At 43.9% G+C, this 12120-nt stretch overlaps 1 protein-coding gene across 1 annotated transcript in view; it reads left to right on the forward strand.

Moving 5' to 3' along the window:
* Positions 1-1195: 1195 nt before the first annotated feature.
* The window catches only part of LRBA (LPS responsive beige-like anchor protein), a 352375-nt gene continuing 341450 nt past the window's right edge, over positions 1196-12120 (forward strand). The window contains exon 1 of the mRNA XM_054392204.1: positions 1196-1432. Coding sequence (XP_054248179.1) covers positions 1211-1432 — 222 coding nt within the window. The 5' untranslated portion in view covers positions 1196-1210. The remainder of the gene's footprint in view (positions 1433-12120) is intronic.

Consider the following 12120-nt stretch of genomic DNA (forward strand, 5'->3'; position numbering starts at 1 on the left):
CGGCACGCCGCTTTTCTGTTCGCGTTCGGTTTCTCTTTCCAATAAATTAAAGCATTCTCAGAAATAAAAACAAACAAAAAAGCAAACAACGATAAAAAAAAAAAAAAAAAAAAGCTTCATGAACACGAGGCTTCAAACAGTTACCGAACAGTCTGGTAAAGTCTGGAGCGCTGTTGTAGGCAGGCAGCGTTACAACAGGCGGTGCCCTCAGGCGCCGCGTCCCCACAGGGGAGCAGTCTGCCCGAAGCCAATCCATGAAGAGCGGACCGGGGCTGAGAGCAGTGCTGCCGTCCTTACCTGGGCGCACCTAGGTGGGCGCACCTAGGCGTGCGCAACCCGGCGGCGCCCGCCCCGCGCGGCAGCAAGACGCACCCGCCCAGCACGGGCCGCGCAGGCGCACGGCTCCTCGCCCGGCAGCGCACCGAGGGCTTAGCGCTGTCATGGCGGCGGGGAACGGCCGCAGCAGCAGGAAGCGGTGGGGCTGATCATGACCGCGGCGTGAAGTGGCGGCAGCTGGAACGTCAGACGCCTTTCGGAGGAGAAGGAGCGGTCGGTGCTACTTTATCCCGTTCTCCGCAGCTGGCGAGAGGGGCAGAGCCAGCCGCTTCCCGCTTCCCCAGAACAGCTCGTGCCTCCACGGCGGCCAGCGCAGCGGTGAGTGCGAAGTTGCCGGGCGGCCCGGTCGCTGCACCTGTCCGCGACCGCCGTGCAACGGCAGGAGCCGGAGGGGCGGCAGAGGAGGGGTCGGGCGGGGAGGAGGAACGTATTCCCTTTAAGAAATTCAATAAATTAAACATCTCCCGGACCGTGCTGCCAGCTCTACTCTCCCCGTGCGGCGAGACAGCCGGTACTATGCCGGGGCGAGGCGTGAGCGCTCCTGGTACAGGGCAGGGGCGTGGGGGCTGTAGGCTGCGTGTGGGACCGTCGGGCTAGTGGAGAGCGCCTGGCACTCGGCGAACTGAAATGTATCTGGGGTTGTCTTTTAGGGCTCTAAATACTTGCCACAGGGCAAAGAGCTGCTGCCAGACGTCTCCTGCTAAGGAGCTCCCTCACCGCCTCTCGGCCGCCTGCTTCCCTTCCTCGCCAGACGCCAGTTTCCCCCGGGAGCCGGAGCTGAAGGGCGGAAGGGGGCTGCCGGTTGCCTTCCGGGGAGCCCGAGTCGTTGCCCTTTCCCGGAGCGAGTTGAGTAGTGACCTGAAGTGAACGAGCCATGGCGAGTGAAGACAAACAAGTGCAGCCAACAGGTGATGATGGAGGAGGAGGAGGAGGAGCAGGGAAAGAAGGAAGTGTTGCTGAAGGGGAAACTGTGCAGCAGCCTTTGAATCCAGGAGTCCCCATCCGAGGCATCAAGATGAAATTTGCTGTGCTGACAGGGTTGGTGGAAGTTGGTGATGTGTCCAATAGAGACATAGTCGATACTGTATTTAATCTGGTAAGTTGATCATCTTTTTGGGCATGAGAGAAAAGAACTACATACGCGTGCAGAAAACCTCAATGCATTTTGGATGTAATTTTCCTGCCAGTATTCTTTTATGTTGTTTACGCTTTCACCATACTAGATTTGAGCCAGATTCTTTTTACTTACAGCTTACAAAAACTGAAAATCATAGAATCAGAGAATGGTGGGGGTTGGAAGGGACCTCTGGAGTTCGAGGCCCTGCCAAAGCAGGGTCACCTAGGACAGGTCACACAGGAACACATCCAGATGGGTCTTGACAGTGTCTATAGAAGGAGACTCCAAACCGTCTCTGGGCAAAATGAAGCATGGGAGCCTCTGTATTGAAAATGCATCTTGAAACAACTCTGAACAGCATCCTCCTTTGTTTGCTCCAGAGAAGTTGTTGCTTTATATAGAAATGACAAGTGTGTTGTTTGTGCTTAAACATTCAACAGGTGTATTCAACAAAAAAGTTAAATGTTGATTTAGTAACTCAAACAGTCATCAAAACACACATGTTGTTTTGAGCCAAACTAACTTTTCCTATGAAGATGTCAGTGTCCCTTTTTGCTTCCCATTTGCTTTGGAAGGAGGCAGAACATTTATATGTTGTCTGCAGGGAGTGGAGGTGTCAGGGAGAAGCTCTTGCAAATGCTTTATATTGCTTATTGGGAAGAGTAGAACATGGTTTCAATGTCTTTTTTTTTTCATTAATGAGTTGGGTAGTCAGCTACTATGTTTTGAATATGTTCTGGTTGTATTTAATACTTAACAAATCTCAGTGAAAATTGAGGATACAACGTTTCCTGTTGAAGCTGCAAAAGTGATGGTGTAAAATCGCAGAATGGTAGGGGTTAGAAGGGAGTCCTAGAGACAGTAGAGTCAAATCCTCCTGCCAAAGCAGGATCACATCCAGGTGGGTTTTGAAAATCTCTAAAGAAGAGTCCACAACCTCTCTGGGCAGCCTGTTCCATACCTTCACACTGAAGAGGTTTTCCCTCACATTGAGGAGGAACTTCCTGGGTTCCAGTGTGTACCCATTGCTGCTTATCACAGGACAACACTGAAAACAGACTGGCCTCTTCTTGATGCTCACCCTTAAGGTATTTTTAAACATTGATCAGATCTCCTCTCAGTCTTTTCCTCTCCAGGATAAACAGCCCCAAGTCTCTCAGCTTTTCCTCATCAGTTCCAGTCCCTTCATCATCCTCATAGTCTGTGTTGGGCTCTTTCCAGTATATCCCTCTCCCTCTACTGTTCAATTTTTTGGGCCACTTCTAAAACAATTAGGCTAGTTGATAATGTTTGAGGCCAAACATTAGGAGGAAAAGCTGTCTTAAAGTTGACAAAGATACTCTGCTATTATCAGAGGTCTTAAAACATCTCTAAAATTACTCACTTTTTTCTTCTTTCGTTTAGTGAGCTTTTGACTTTAAACCTGTGGTTTCAGACAAACCAGGAAGTGAGAGCATGTAACAATGCAGAGCTTGGTGATAAGGAAAGTTGATACAGAATCCACCACTATTTTTTAAATACTCTTTGCCTTTCATTTATTTTGATGGTCATATTCCTCGCTGTGCAAGCTTTAATGATCCCAAAATGTTTTGTTTGTGTTCTGTCTGCTTAATGGTTTTGGGTTGTGATAGATGTTTATTTTTTGAGTATTTCCCTGTGAAGAGAATGTAAATGCTGTGCATTGTTTGGATGAAAGTCTCAGTGCAGAGGAATTGAAGGACTGGTGACAGTTGAAGTACAGATGAGAGATTTCACGGAAGCTTCCAGTGTGAGGAAGTGATTTAAGCAGTCCACTTGAGAATTGTCCTTGACAAAACCCAGTGCGCAGATCTAGGGACATGAGGTTCAAAAGGAAATGCTGGTAAAGAGTTTACAAGTTAGGACACTTTTGTGAGGGGAAATCATTCATGAGCCTGTTGAAGTTTGCTTTCTTTCTAGCATGGTCTTTCGGATGGTGTGCTGGAGGTGTGTTTTCTGGCAGTAGCAGAAAGATGTTCAATAGACTAATTAATAATGTCAAAGCTCCTTGATGCTGGAATTCCTTTTCTGGTCCACTTTGGACAAGAAAGGAATGAAAAATTCAGTTTGATTCAGTTTGATTTTTAGATTGAAGAGATCTGGAGAGTTGGACCTGTGGGCTTCATTCTCCTGGCTCTTCATTTCCCAGGTAGAAGTAGGGGAGAGTTTCTGGCCCTGGAGACTTGAAACTTTTTTCGCTTTTTCAGCAAGTGAAACTACTTCCCTGACCTTCCTGAGAAGATTCCCCCCACAGCTCCAGCACACCTGCTGTGATGTGGGAGGCTAAAGTTCATGCACCTGCACCATATTATTTTATTAGAGCACAAGTAGTGAGTTATTAACTATTTTGAAACAACCAATAGTTTGATAGGAAGGACGCTTTACCTAGATTATGTGAGAACAAAATCCCAATTTTGGACAATATCTAAAAAAAGAAAGAGTCCTCTGGTTTCTCTGAGTCCCAGGAAAACATATCAAGTGGTAACTAATTTGGAAGGAGATGTCTTGGTGTTCTGTGGCTTTATTAAAAATGGAATGCTTAAAAATAAATCAAACCAGCTAACAAACTCACGGCTTTTGTTACGGAAAACTTCTGTTTTCTGGACTTAATTTTTTTCCAAACTGTTAAGCTCACTTCTTAATTGTTACTTTATGGGATATGAAGTTTCCTTCCAATACTCATCTGTCAGTGAATTCTGCCTCAGTTCAGTTGCTAGTTGTTACCTCTTTGTTGTGTCACTTAATTGCTCTGAAACCAATGATCAGAATTTAAGGCACCTCAGGTGTTGGTTATCAATGGCGTGCTTGCTTTTCTGTACCTGCATGCAGAAAACCTTTAATTTTTATATGAAAAAGTTTGTTTCCCACTAGTTTTTGAAGCAGTTTCCCTGTGTGCAGTTGGGGGTTAAGCCCAATGCATCCCTCCTGTTGGGTTTCAATCAGTTTGGTGACTCAGATCTGCACTGTCTCAGCATTGTTAGCAGAAATCAGGCACTCCACTTCTTGGGCTTTGGAAGGAGATGTACAGTATTTGGGAGAGTTTTTTATCACTGAAGTGAGACATCTTTAGAGCAGAGTGGGAGGAGGACTGGGCAAATCTGTGTCAAAAGATGTTTTTTCGTACTTATTCTATGTAGCATAACCACCCTCAAATGTCAAGAGTTTGTTGTTTGAAAAGGGAGGTTAGCTGACCTGAATTTTCTTTCTTGAGCAAGCATCTTTTTTTTAAAATTATGCTCTTCTGCCTTGCTGCAGCATATGGACGTTATGGTGATTATTTTTTGTGTGTGATGAAGAGCCAAGAGAAGCTAATAGTACTGTCTTGATGTTCCTCATCATCAAAGATTTAAGGTCATGCTTTATATGTGAAAGATTCAGAAGGTTAAAAATCTGAAGTTCACAGTAACTGACCTACTCCTTATTAAATAAATTAAATTCTACTCCTTAAATAAATTCAGTTCTGTAGCTCTGATTCCTAGAGTAAAAAACTTCTTCAGTCCATCCATGTTGTATCGTGAAGCTGAGAATGACTTAGAACATTTTCTCTGTCCAGCAATATAGCGAAGTCCTTAGTGAGCTCACTTCTAGCATGCATCAAAACCCTAGTAGTCTCATTTTATTGTCTTCAGAAACGCTGTTCTTGGAGATACTCCGATTGATCTGTGTTGCTTTGGTCAGTATTTTCTGAGGACCTAGTTTTATGGCCTGTGTGTTGGCTATGGGTTCATGTGTTTCAGCACCTCTTAAAACCAAGAAGGAAAACAATTGACTTTGAAGAAGCTTCTTATTTTGTGAAAACCTTTGAAAGCACAGTTTTGTTCAAGTATTAACGTGTTCCGTGACTTTTCTGACAGACAGTGAGCTAAACTACCTGTGTCTATTGCTTCTGGATTGTGAATTGTTTTTAAATTGATTTTGGGCAGTAATTACTCCTTGAATTTCCTTTGTATACAAATCAGGTGAATTCCTGTTCATGATATCATATCTGCTGCTCTCTTCCTCCCTGAGTTTATTAAAATAAAAAAAAAAAACAAAAAACAAACTTCCTGGTAGAAGAAAATAAATTATTTACAGGGGGATCTGTTGCTAACTTAAAATAACCTTGTCTGTCATTTTTACTATGAAAAATGCAAGTTGGCGTCCTACTTAATGAAGAAACTTTCAAACAGAGTGGTAGAAATAATTCAACAATTGGCAAGACTTAGAAACATATATAAATAAAATGAGCTGCAGTACTGTGAGTCTAGTGTCAAAGAAGACTTGTAGAGTGAGTTTTTCAGGTGCAGAAAACAAATCCTATTAGGAAGGCTGCACGTCCTTCACTGAAAATACAGGAGGTCCTACAAAATAGCTTCTGGATCACAATTCCAGGTGGAGCTTCTGTTCTAAGTGGGTTTGTTTTCTATCATATGCCGCTGTTGTCTTGTTTCCAAGTTTTTGCAAGTTTCTTGTTTATATATAGACTTGGCTTACTGATCTTGCTTTCGGTAGGTAAAGGCTCTGCCTGACAAATGTTTTGTTCGCAATGAATACTGTGTCTGCCGGGGTTAACTGTGCTGCTTTGGGAAATGGATATTCTGTCTAAACCCTGCTGTGCTTTGAGCAGGTGACTGTGCAACTGGTGTCTCTTTGTGGAGTTGGGGTAATTAATTTTGGGGACCTCTTGCCAGAATTTACTCGGGTCTCAAGTTGAGACCTGAGACAACAGATACTCAATTCTTTTGAGAAGAAAGTCTAGCCATGCCTTTCCCCATACCAATTTTGCTTTAAAAAGCTTTAGCACTTCTAATTGTTCTATTGACTACAATATAGATTTAGTTATTTGTTTTTTCATTCCCCCTCAGTCTGTGTTGCAAGGATTTTTTTTTTTAATGTCATCTGTCTCTGGTGAGGAGAATGTGCTGTTGATTCTTAAGAATGATGATTTTTGGGGAGATCCTCCCCAGAAATTCCCTAGAGACAAAGTGCAAATGAGAAATCTTAGTTTTTAGCACCTGTGGTGGAAAAATAATGAGATGTGAGGAGCAAAGACTAAAATGACTTTAAAAACTTCATTTGCCACCTCTCTCCTTTCTGTCAGACTTCACTAAAACCACAACCAAAATTCAATGTAACTTTAAAAAAATATTACTGTTTAGCTCTCCTTGTTTCCTCTTCTTAAAGTAGCCTTCTTCCCCAATCCCACTTGTCTTGTTTTCAATCTGAGGCAAACATCAGGACTGCCACTTGTTTTCCTTCTGCTCATGTGCCGTCTACTCTTTTTGCCACCTCTCCATTGCTATGGTTTCTGCACTATAAACTCTTTATAGAGGTGTTGGCATTGCCTGCTGATACAACACATTTCTGATTTGAAAGATTCTGAAACATTAATACCAAGATAGAAATTTCCTTTTTATGAGGTAAAAATTTCCCTTTTTTCATCCCTGATCACAGACTTTTTTTGCATCTATCCTGTAGAAAACTCTCAAAGCTAATGCTGATAGAATCAAATGTATTACAGCAGGAAAATGCACCACAAATGTCTTCAGGACACTTTTATTACCTTACTGAGCATTTTAAAGAGTGTTGGGATTTATTTATGTATAAACTACTAATGCTGATGACAAGTGAGAGTAATAAACTAGTTTCATGGAATCATAAAATGTGAAATGCTTTAGGTTGGAAGGGACTGCTAAAGGCCACCTGAGCCACTTGCGGTCATCAGAGACATCTGCAACTAGATGAGGTTGCTCAGCTCCCCAAACAACCTGACCTGGAATGATTCCAAGGATGGGGCATGTACCACCTTTCTGGGCAACCTGGACTGGCGTCTCACCACCGTCAGTGTGAAAAAATTCTTCCTTCTGTCTAGTCTGAATCTTCCTCTTTTAGGTTACAAACCATCATCCTTTGTCCTGTTGCAACAGGCCCTGTGAAACATTCTGTCCCCAGCTTTCTGATTGGTCTTTTTAAGCACTGAAAGGCCACCAGGAGGTCTTCCTGGACCTTTCCTTTTTTCAGGCTGAACAGCTACAGCTCTTTTCAGCCTGTCTTCGTAGCAGAGGTGCTCCAGCCCTCTGATAATCTTCATGCCTCTTCTGGACCTGCTCTACCAGTTCTATGTCCTTGTGTTGGGGGCTCGGACCCAGCATTGCCAGTGGGGTCTCAGCAGAGGGGCAGAATCCCCTCCCTCCACCTGCTGCCCACGCAGCTAAGTTCTTTTTTAAGGCAGTGTTGGTTTGGTCCCGTATTCAGTACTCTGGTTGGTCACTTGTACATTCAGATGCTGAAGCTTGTTGAGAAGTCCCATTCTTCTGAAAATCATCGAACTTTCTCTGGGGTTTCTTTCACTATTTGTATGTTGGTTTTACCACCTCTTGGGTATCCTGCAGTCATTGAGCTGTATCCTGCTTGACATGGTGTTCTGGCTTTTTTTTTTTTTTTTTTCCACTGGATAAGGTGGTAACTTGAGACTTTCTAGCTTCTGTCTTTATGCATTGTGAAGCTCTTTATTAACATTAAAGAGGAAGCTGTAATCTGTCACATGGATTAAATAAAACCCACAATTTAGTCATTGGGTGTGAACTAGCTACTTGCTGCCTTCAGAGTTTCTGTGTAATAAAAACCTTTAAGAATCATCTCTGTCAAATTCAGCCTTGCATGCATTAAATTAATGCATATCTTTTTAAAGAACTTCTATTTATTTTAAATGGGTCAATCTGTGGGGGAAAAGAAAGGTTTTGTTCCTAGTCACTAATTACAGTTAGCTGACTTTCTGCCATTCAAGTGTCTTCCCCATCCTTTAGAGGTGTCGCTGGCCTCTTCATAACATTTTGCATGATGGTTTTGACTGTTAGCTTGACCTAGTTGGTAATGCCTTAATTTAGGTTATGTGTCTGCTTTAAATAATTCTGATTTTTTCTGTTAGACTTGCTAGTGTACTAAAGCACGTTATTGCCTGTCCAAAATCTAGTCTGGCCTTTTGGTTGTTTTATTCTCCTCAGAGAACCCCTTCAGACTTGGACTGTCTGGGAGCTTTGGCCATTTGCCAGGAGTCTGAGGGCTTCAATTAATTTGCATAAACCAGGATACTGTTGCCACCTGCCTTTCTAACAGCGGTGTGGACAGTGGAGACTGTCCTTCGCAGCATGCACTGCTCCCATGTTTAGAGCAGATAGCAGTCACGATACACCCTGGCACAACTGCTCTAGTGAAATTTGCTCAATAATACTGCTGCATGGGCTGCAATTACACCTTTTCCTGTGGTCTTTGTGCTGATGCCAGACATTTCCTAGATTCAAAGAATAGTTAGGGTTGGAAGGAACCTTAAAGATTGTCTAGTTCCAACACCCCTGCCTGTCCCAGTAGACCAGGTTGCTCAGGGCACCTCAGGGAGGCAGCATCCACAACCTCCCTGGGCAACCTGTTCCAGTGTTTCATCACCCTCACTGTCAAGAATTTCTTCTGCATCTTTAGTCTAATTCTACCTTCCTCAAGTTTAAATGTATTCCCTCTCATCACCACAAGCCCTCATCTAAAGTCCCTCCCTAACTTTCTTGTAGCTCCCTTCACATACTGGAAGGCTGCTCTAAGGTCTCCCTGGAGCCTTCTCTTCTCCAGTCTGAACAACTCCAACTTCTGCAGCCTGTCCCCATAGGGGAGTTTCTCCAACCCTCTGATTGTCTTCATGGCTCTCCTCTGGACCTGCTCCAGCAGGTCCATGTCCTTCTTGAGCTGGGGGCACCAGAACTGGATGCAGTACTGCAGGTAGGGTTGCCCAAGAGCAGAATAGAGGAGGAGAATCGCCTCCCTTGACCTGATGGACACGCTTCTTTTAATGCAGGCCAGCACATGGCTGTCTTCTAGGCTGCAAGCGACCACTGCCAGTTCATACTGAGTTTTTTATTGACTGACGCCCCCAAGTTCCTATGTGATCTGCTTTAGGTGATCCTGCTCTGACAAGGGAATTGGACTTGGTCTTCAGAAGTCCCTTCCAGCCCCTACCAATCTGTTATTCTGTGAAGTCCTCCTCCTCGAGACTGTGCTTGGGCCACTGCTTGCCCAGGTGTATTTGTGCCTGGGATTCCCCCAAGAAACTTGTAGTTTTTCAAGAACTTGCATTGCCACAGTGCCTTATATTCCAAAGCTTCGCAAATAGGCTTAAGTAGCTACTAAACAGTAACAAATTTGTGGAGAAAACCTAATGCCTTGCACTGAACTGGATTCCTCTAGAGAGCTCGTAGATGCTAAGTCCCAGGCATGATTTTCTTGTTAATAGCTTGCCTTGAGATGATTTAAATTAGAATAGCTTGTGGGAATAGCATGTGCTCTGTTGCCTGCTGTGAAGAGCTGTGAGTTTGAGCTGCATGCCTCTTCACTGCAGTCTGCCTATGGGTAGTTCTGCTGATGTATTCTATATACATGTAGCCAAAAAATTTCATGTGCTAGTTCAGATTGGTTTTGGTGTGACTGAAAAGCTGGAAGTGAGTTGTTCAGGCAAAATCCTCTTTGATTTTGTTGCTGCAACTGAAGAATGCTTGGGTTAAAGAACTACTGGGTTAGCTTTTGCTTTGCCACTGAAAATCAAAGCCACTTAGGACCCACCTGTTCTATGGAAGTGTGTTATATGTGGTTATGTCACTCTCTCCTTTGCCATCACCAGTTGTTCAGCAACAGGTGTGAGCAGAAGTTACAGAAATAAATTAATGGAATGAAGTCTGCTTCACTTAGTTTTATGCAGGACTAGCACTGTCAAACAGTCACTGTGATAGTGCTAAGAGCTTATTTATTCTCTTGGGAGTGCAGCAAGACTAGAGGCAGCAGTAAGCAGCAAGTGAGATGGTCACTGCAGTGGGAGAGCCACAAGAGAACCAGTGGTATCTTGCAGTGGACTGGATTATGGAATCCAGGATGCTGAATGTTGGCATGAGAAGTCTCTCAAGTTATGTTATTACACTGCAAGTTTGGGTGGGTGTTGTACATGGATTCACAGATTGCGTCAGGTTAGAAAGGACCTTCAGAGATCATCTTGTCCAACTCCCACTCCAGAGTGACTCCAACTGTCACTCTGCAGTGACATCTCCAACTAGATCAGGCTGTCCAGAACCACATCAAGTCTGATCTTGAACGTCTCCAGGGACAGGGCCTCAACCACATCCCTGGGCAAACTGTTCCAGTATTTTACCACTCTCATTGTAAAGAATTTCCTCCTAATGTCCAACCTAAATCTACTGATTACTTTCACAGGTATGATTGGAATGAATGTGGGTGGGGAGCTGTTTGGTAGAATAAGGTGAGCTCTGTTGCTGTGGAATTGCCCAATAAAAGTTTTGCAAATCCTGTAACTCTTAGTAGTGTGTTGTTAGAGAAGTCTTTAAGTTCTGCTGTTGGCACTTGGGATGAAAGCTGTTTTTCTAAGGAGAACTTTTCAGGTGGACCTTGGAATCAGATAGTGCTTAAAAAAACCCAAAGCACACATGCACAGCCCCCCCTAAACCCAACCAAAACAACCAACAAACAAAACCCCAAAAGGTTCTTATGTGGAACCACAGGCACAAATTTTAAACAATGGTCAGTGATACAGAGTTGCTGATAAGCCTTGAAACACTGCAGCTGGGAGGAGAATAGGAACCAAATGACTAATATTGGTAATGGTGCATGACTGTTAAACATACAAGTGGCAACTATCAGTCCAGTCAGCATCTGTCTCCTGCTAATGTTTTTGTTGAAACTAAGCATGTTTTGTCTGTGGTTTTGGTAGTGACCTTGCTTGAAAAGAACTTGAAAGCTTTTTCTTTTGCCTTTTTTTTTTTCTCTCTCAGTTATGCTGTCAGATTTGGTTCCAGTAGTTTAGGTGCTACAATGCCTGACTTTTAGGTGTCTGCTATGGAGCATGACACTGAGTAACTGTGACTGAGCTTTTAGAATGCGCTTCAGGATAGCTAACACGAGATGGGGAGCTCTCTGTATTTAGTATCTTGTTGATCTTATAGAATGGGAGAACACTGAGATGCTGGGAATTGATTTTTCAATTGGGATTGCAAAATGTTCTTTGTCCACTTCATAATATACAGCCAAAGGTCACCTACTGAAGCTATGTTCTTAACACCTCAGATTGCCTTGATTTAAACAAGGTAGCAGTGGTGCCCCACTCAACCATAAAGTGCTGTGAAAAGGGTTCTTGGGCACAGAAACTGTACCAGCAGCTTCCCATCTTTATGCATACCAGTACATGGTCATGGAGAAAAGATTTCCTGCTTTTATTGCTCATTTCTTCCTCAAAATGTCCTAACCTTGTGCCATGCTAGGTTATGTACTGTTTGGCCTCCCACCAGGACACTCTGCTTTGTCCTATCTGTACTTCCACCCTCCTTCTTCCATGACCTGGCCCCTATTGTCCTCATCCTGGGCTGTAAAAGCAAGTCCTGAGCACTCACTGGGTTCTGAGTCAGCAATGTGCCTTCATGGCCAAGAAGGCAAATGGATCTCCTGGGGTGAATTCAGACAAGTGTGGCCAGCAGGTCAAGGGAGGGTCTCCACCCACTCTGTTCTGCCCTGGTGAGGCCATGTCTGGAGTATTGTGTCTGGTTCTGGGCTCCCCTGTTCAAGAGAGACCAGGAACTGTTGGAGAGAATCCAATGAGGACCATGAAGATGCTGGGGGGACTGGAG

The sequence above is a fragment of the Indicator indicator genome, chromosome 25 (genome assembly GCF_027791375.1).
Source record: "Indicator indicator isolate 239-I01 chromosome 25, UM_Iind_1.1, whole genome shotgun sequence".
Taxonomy (NCBI): Eukaryota; Metazoa; Chordata; class Aves; order Piciformes; family Indicatoridae; genus Indicator; species Indicator indicator.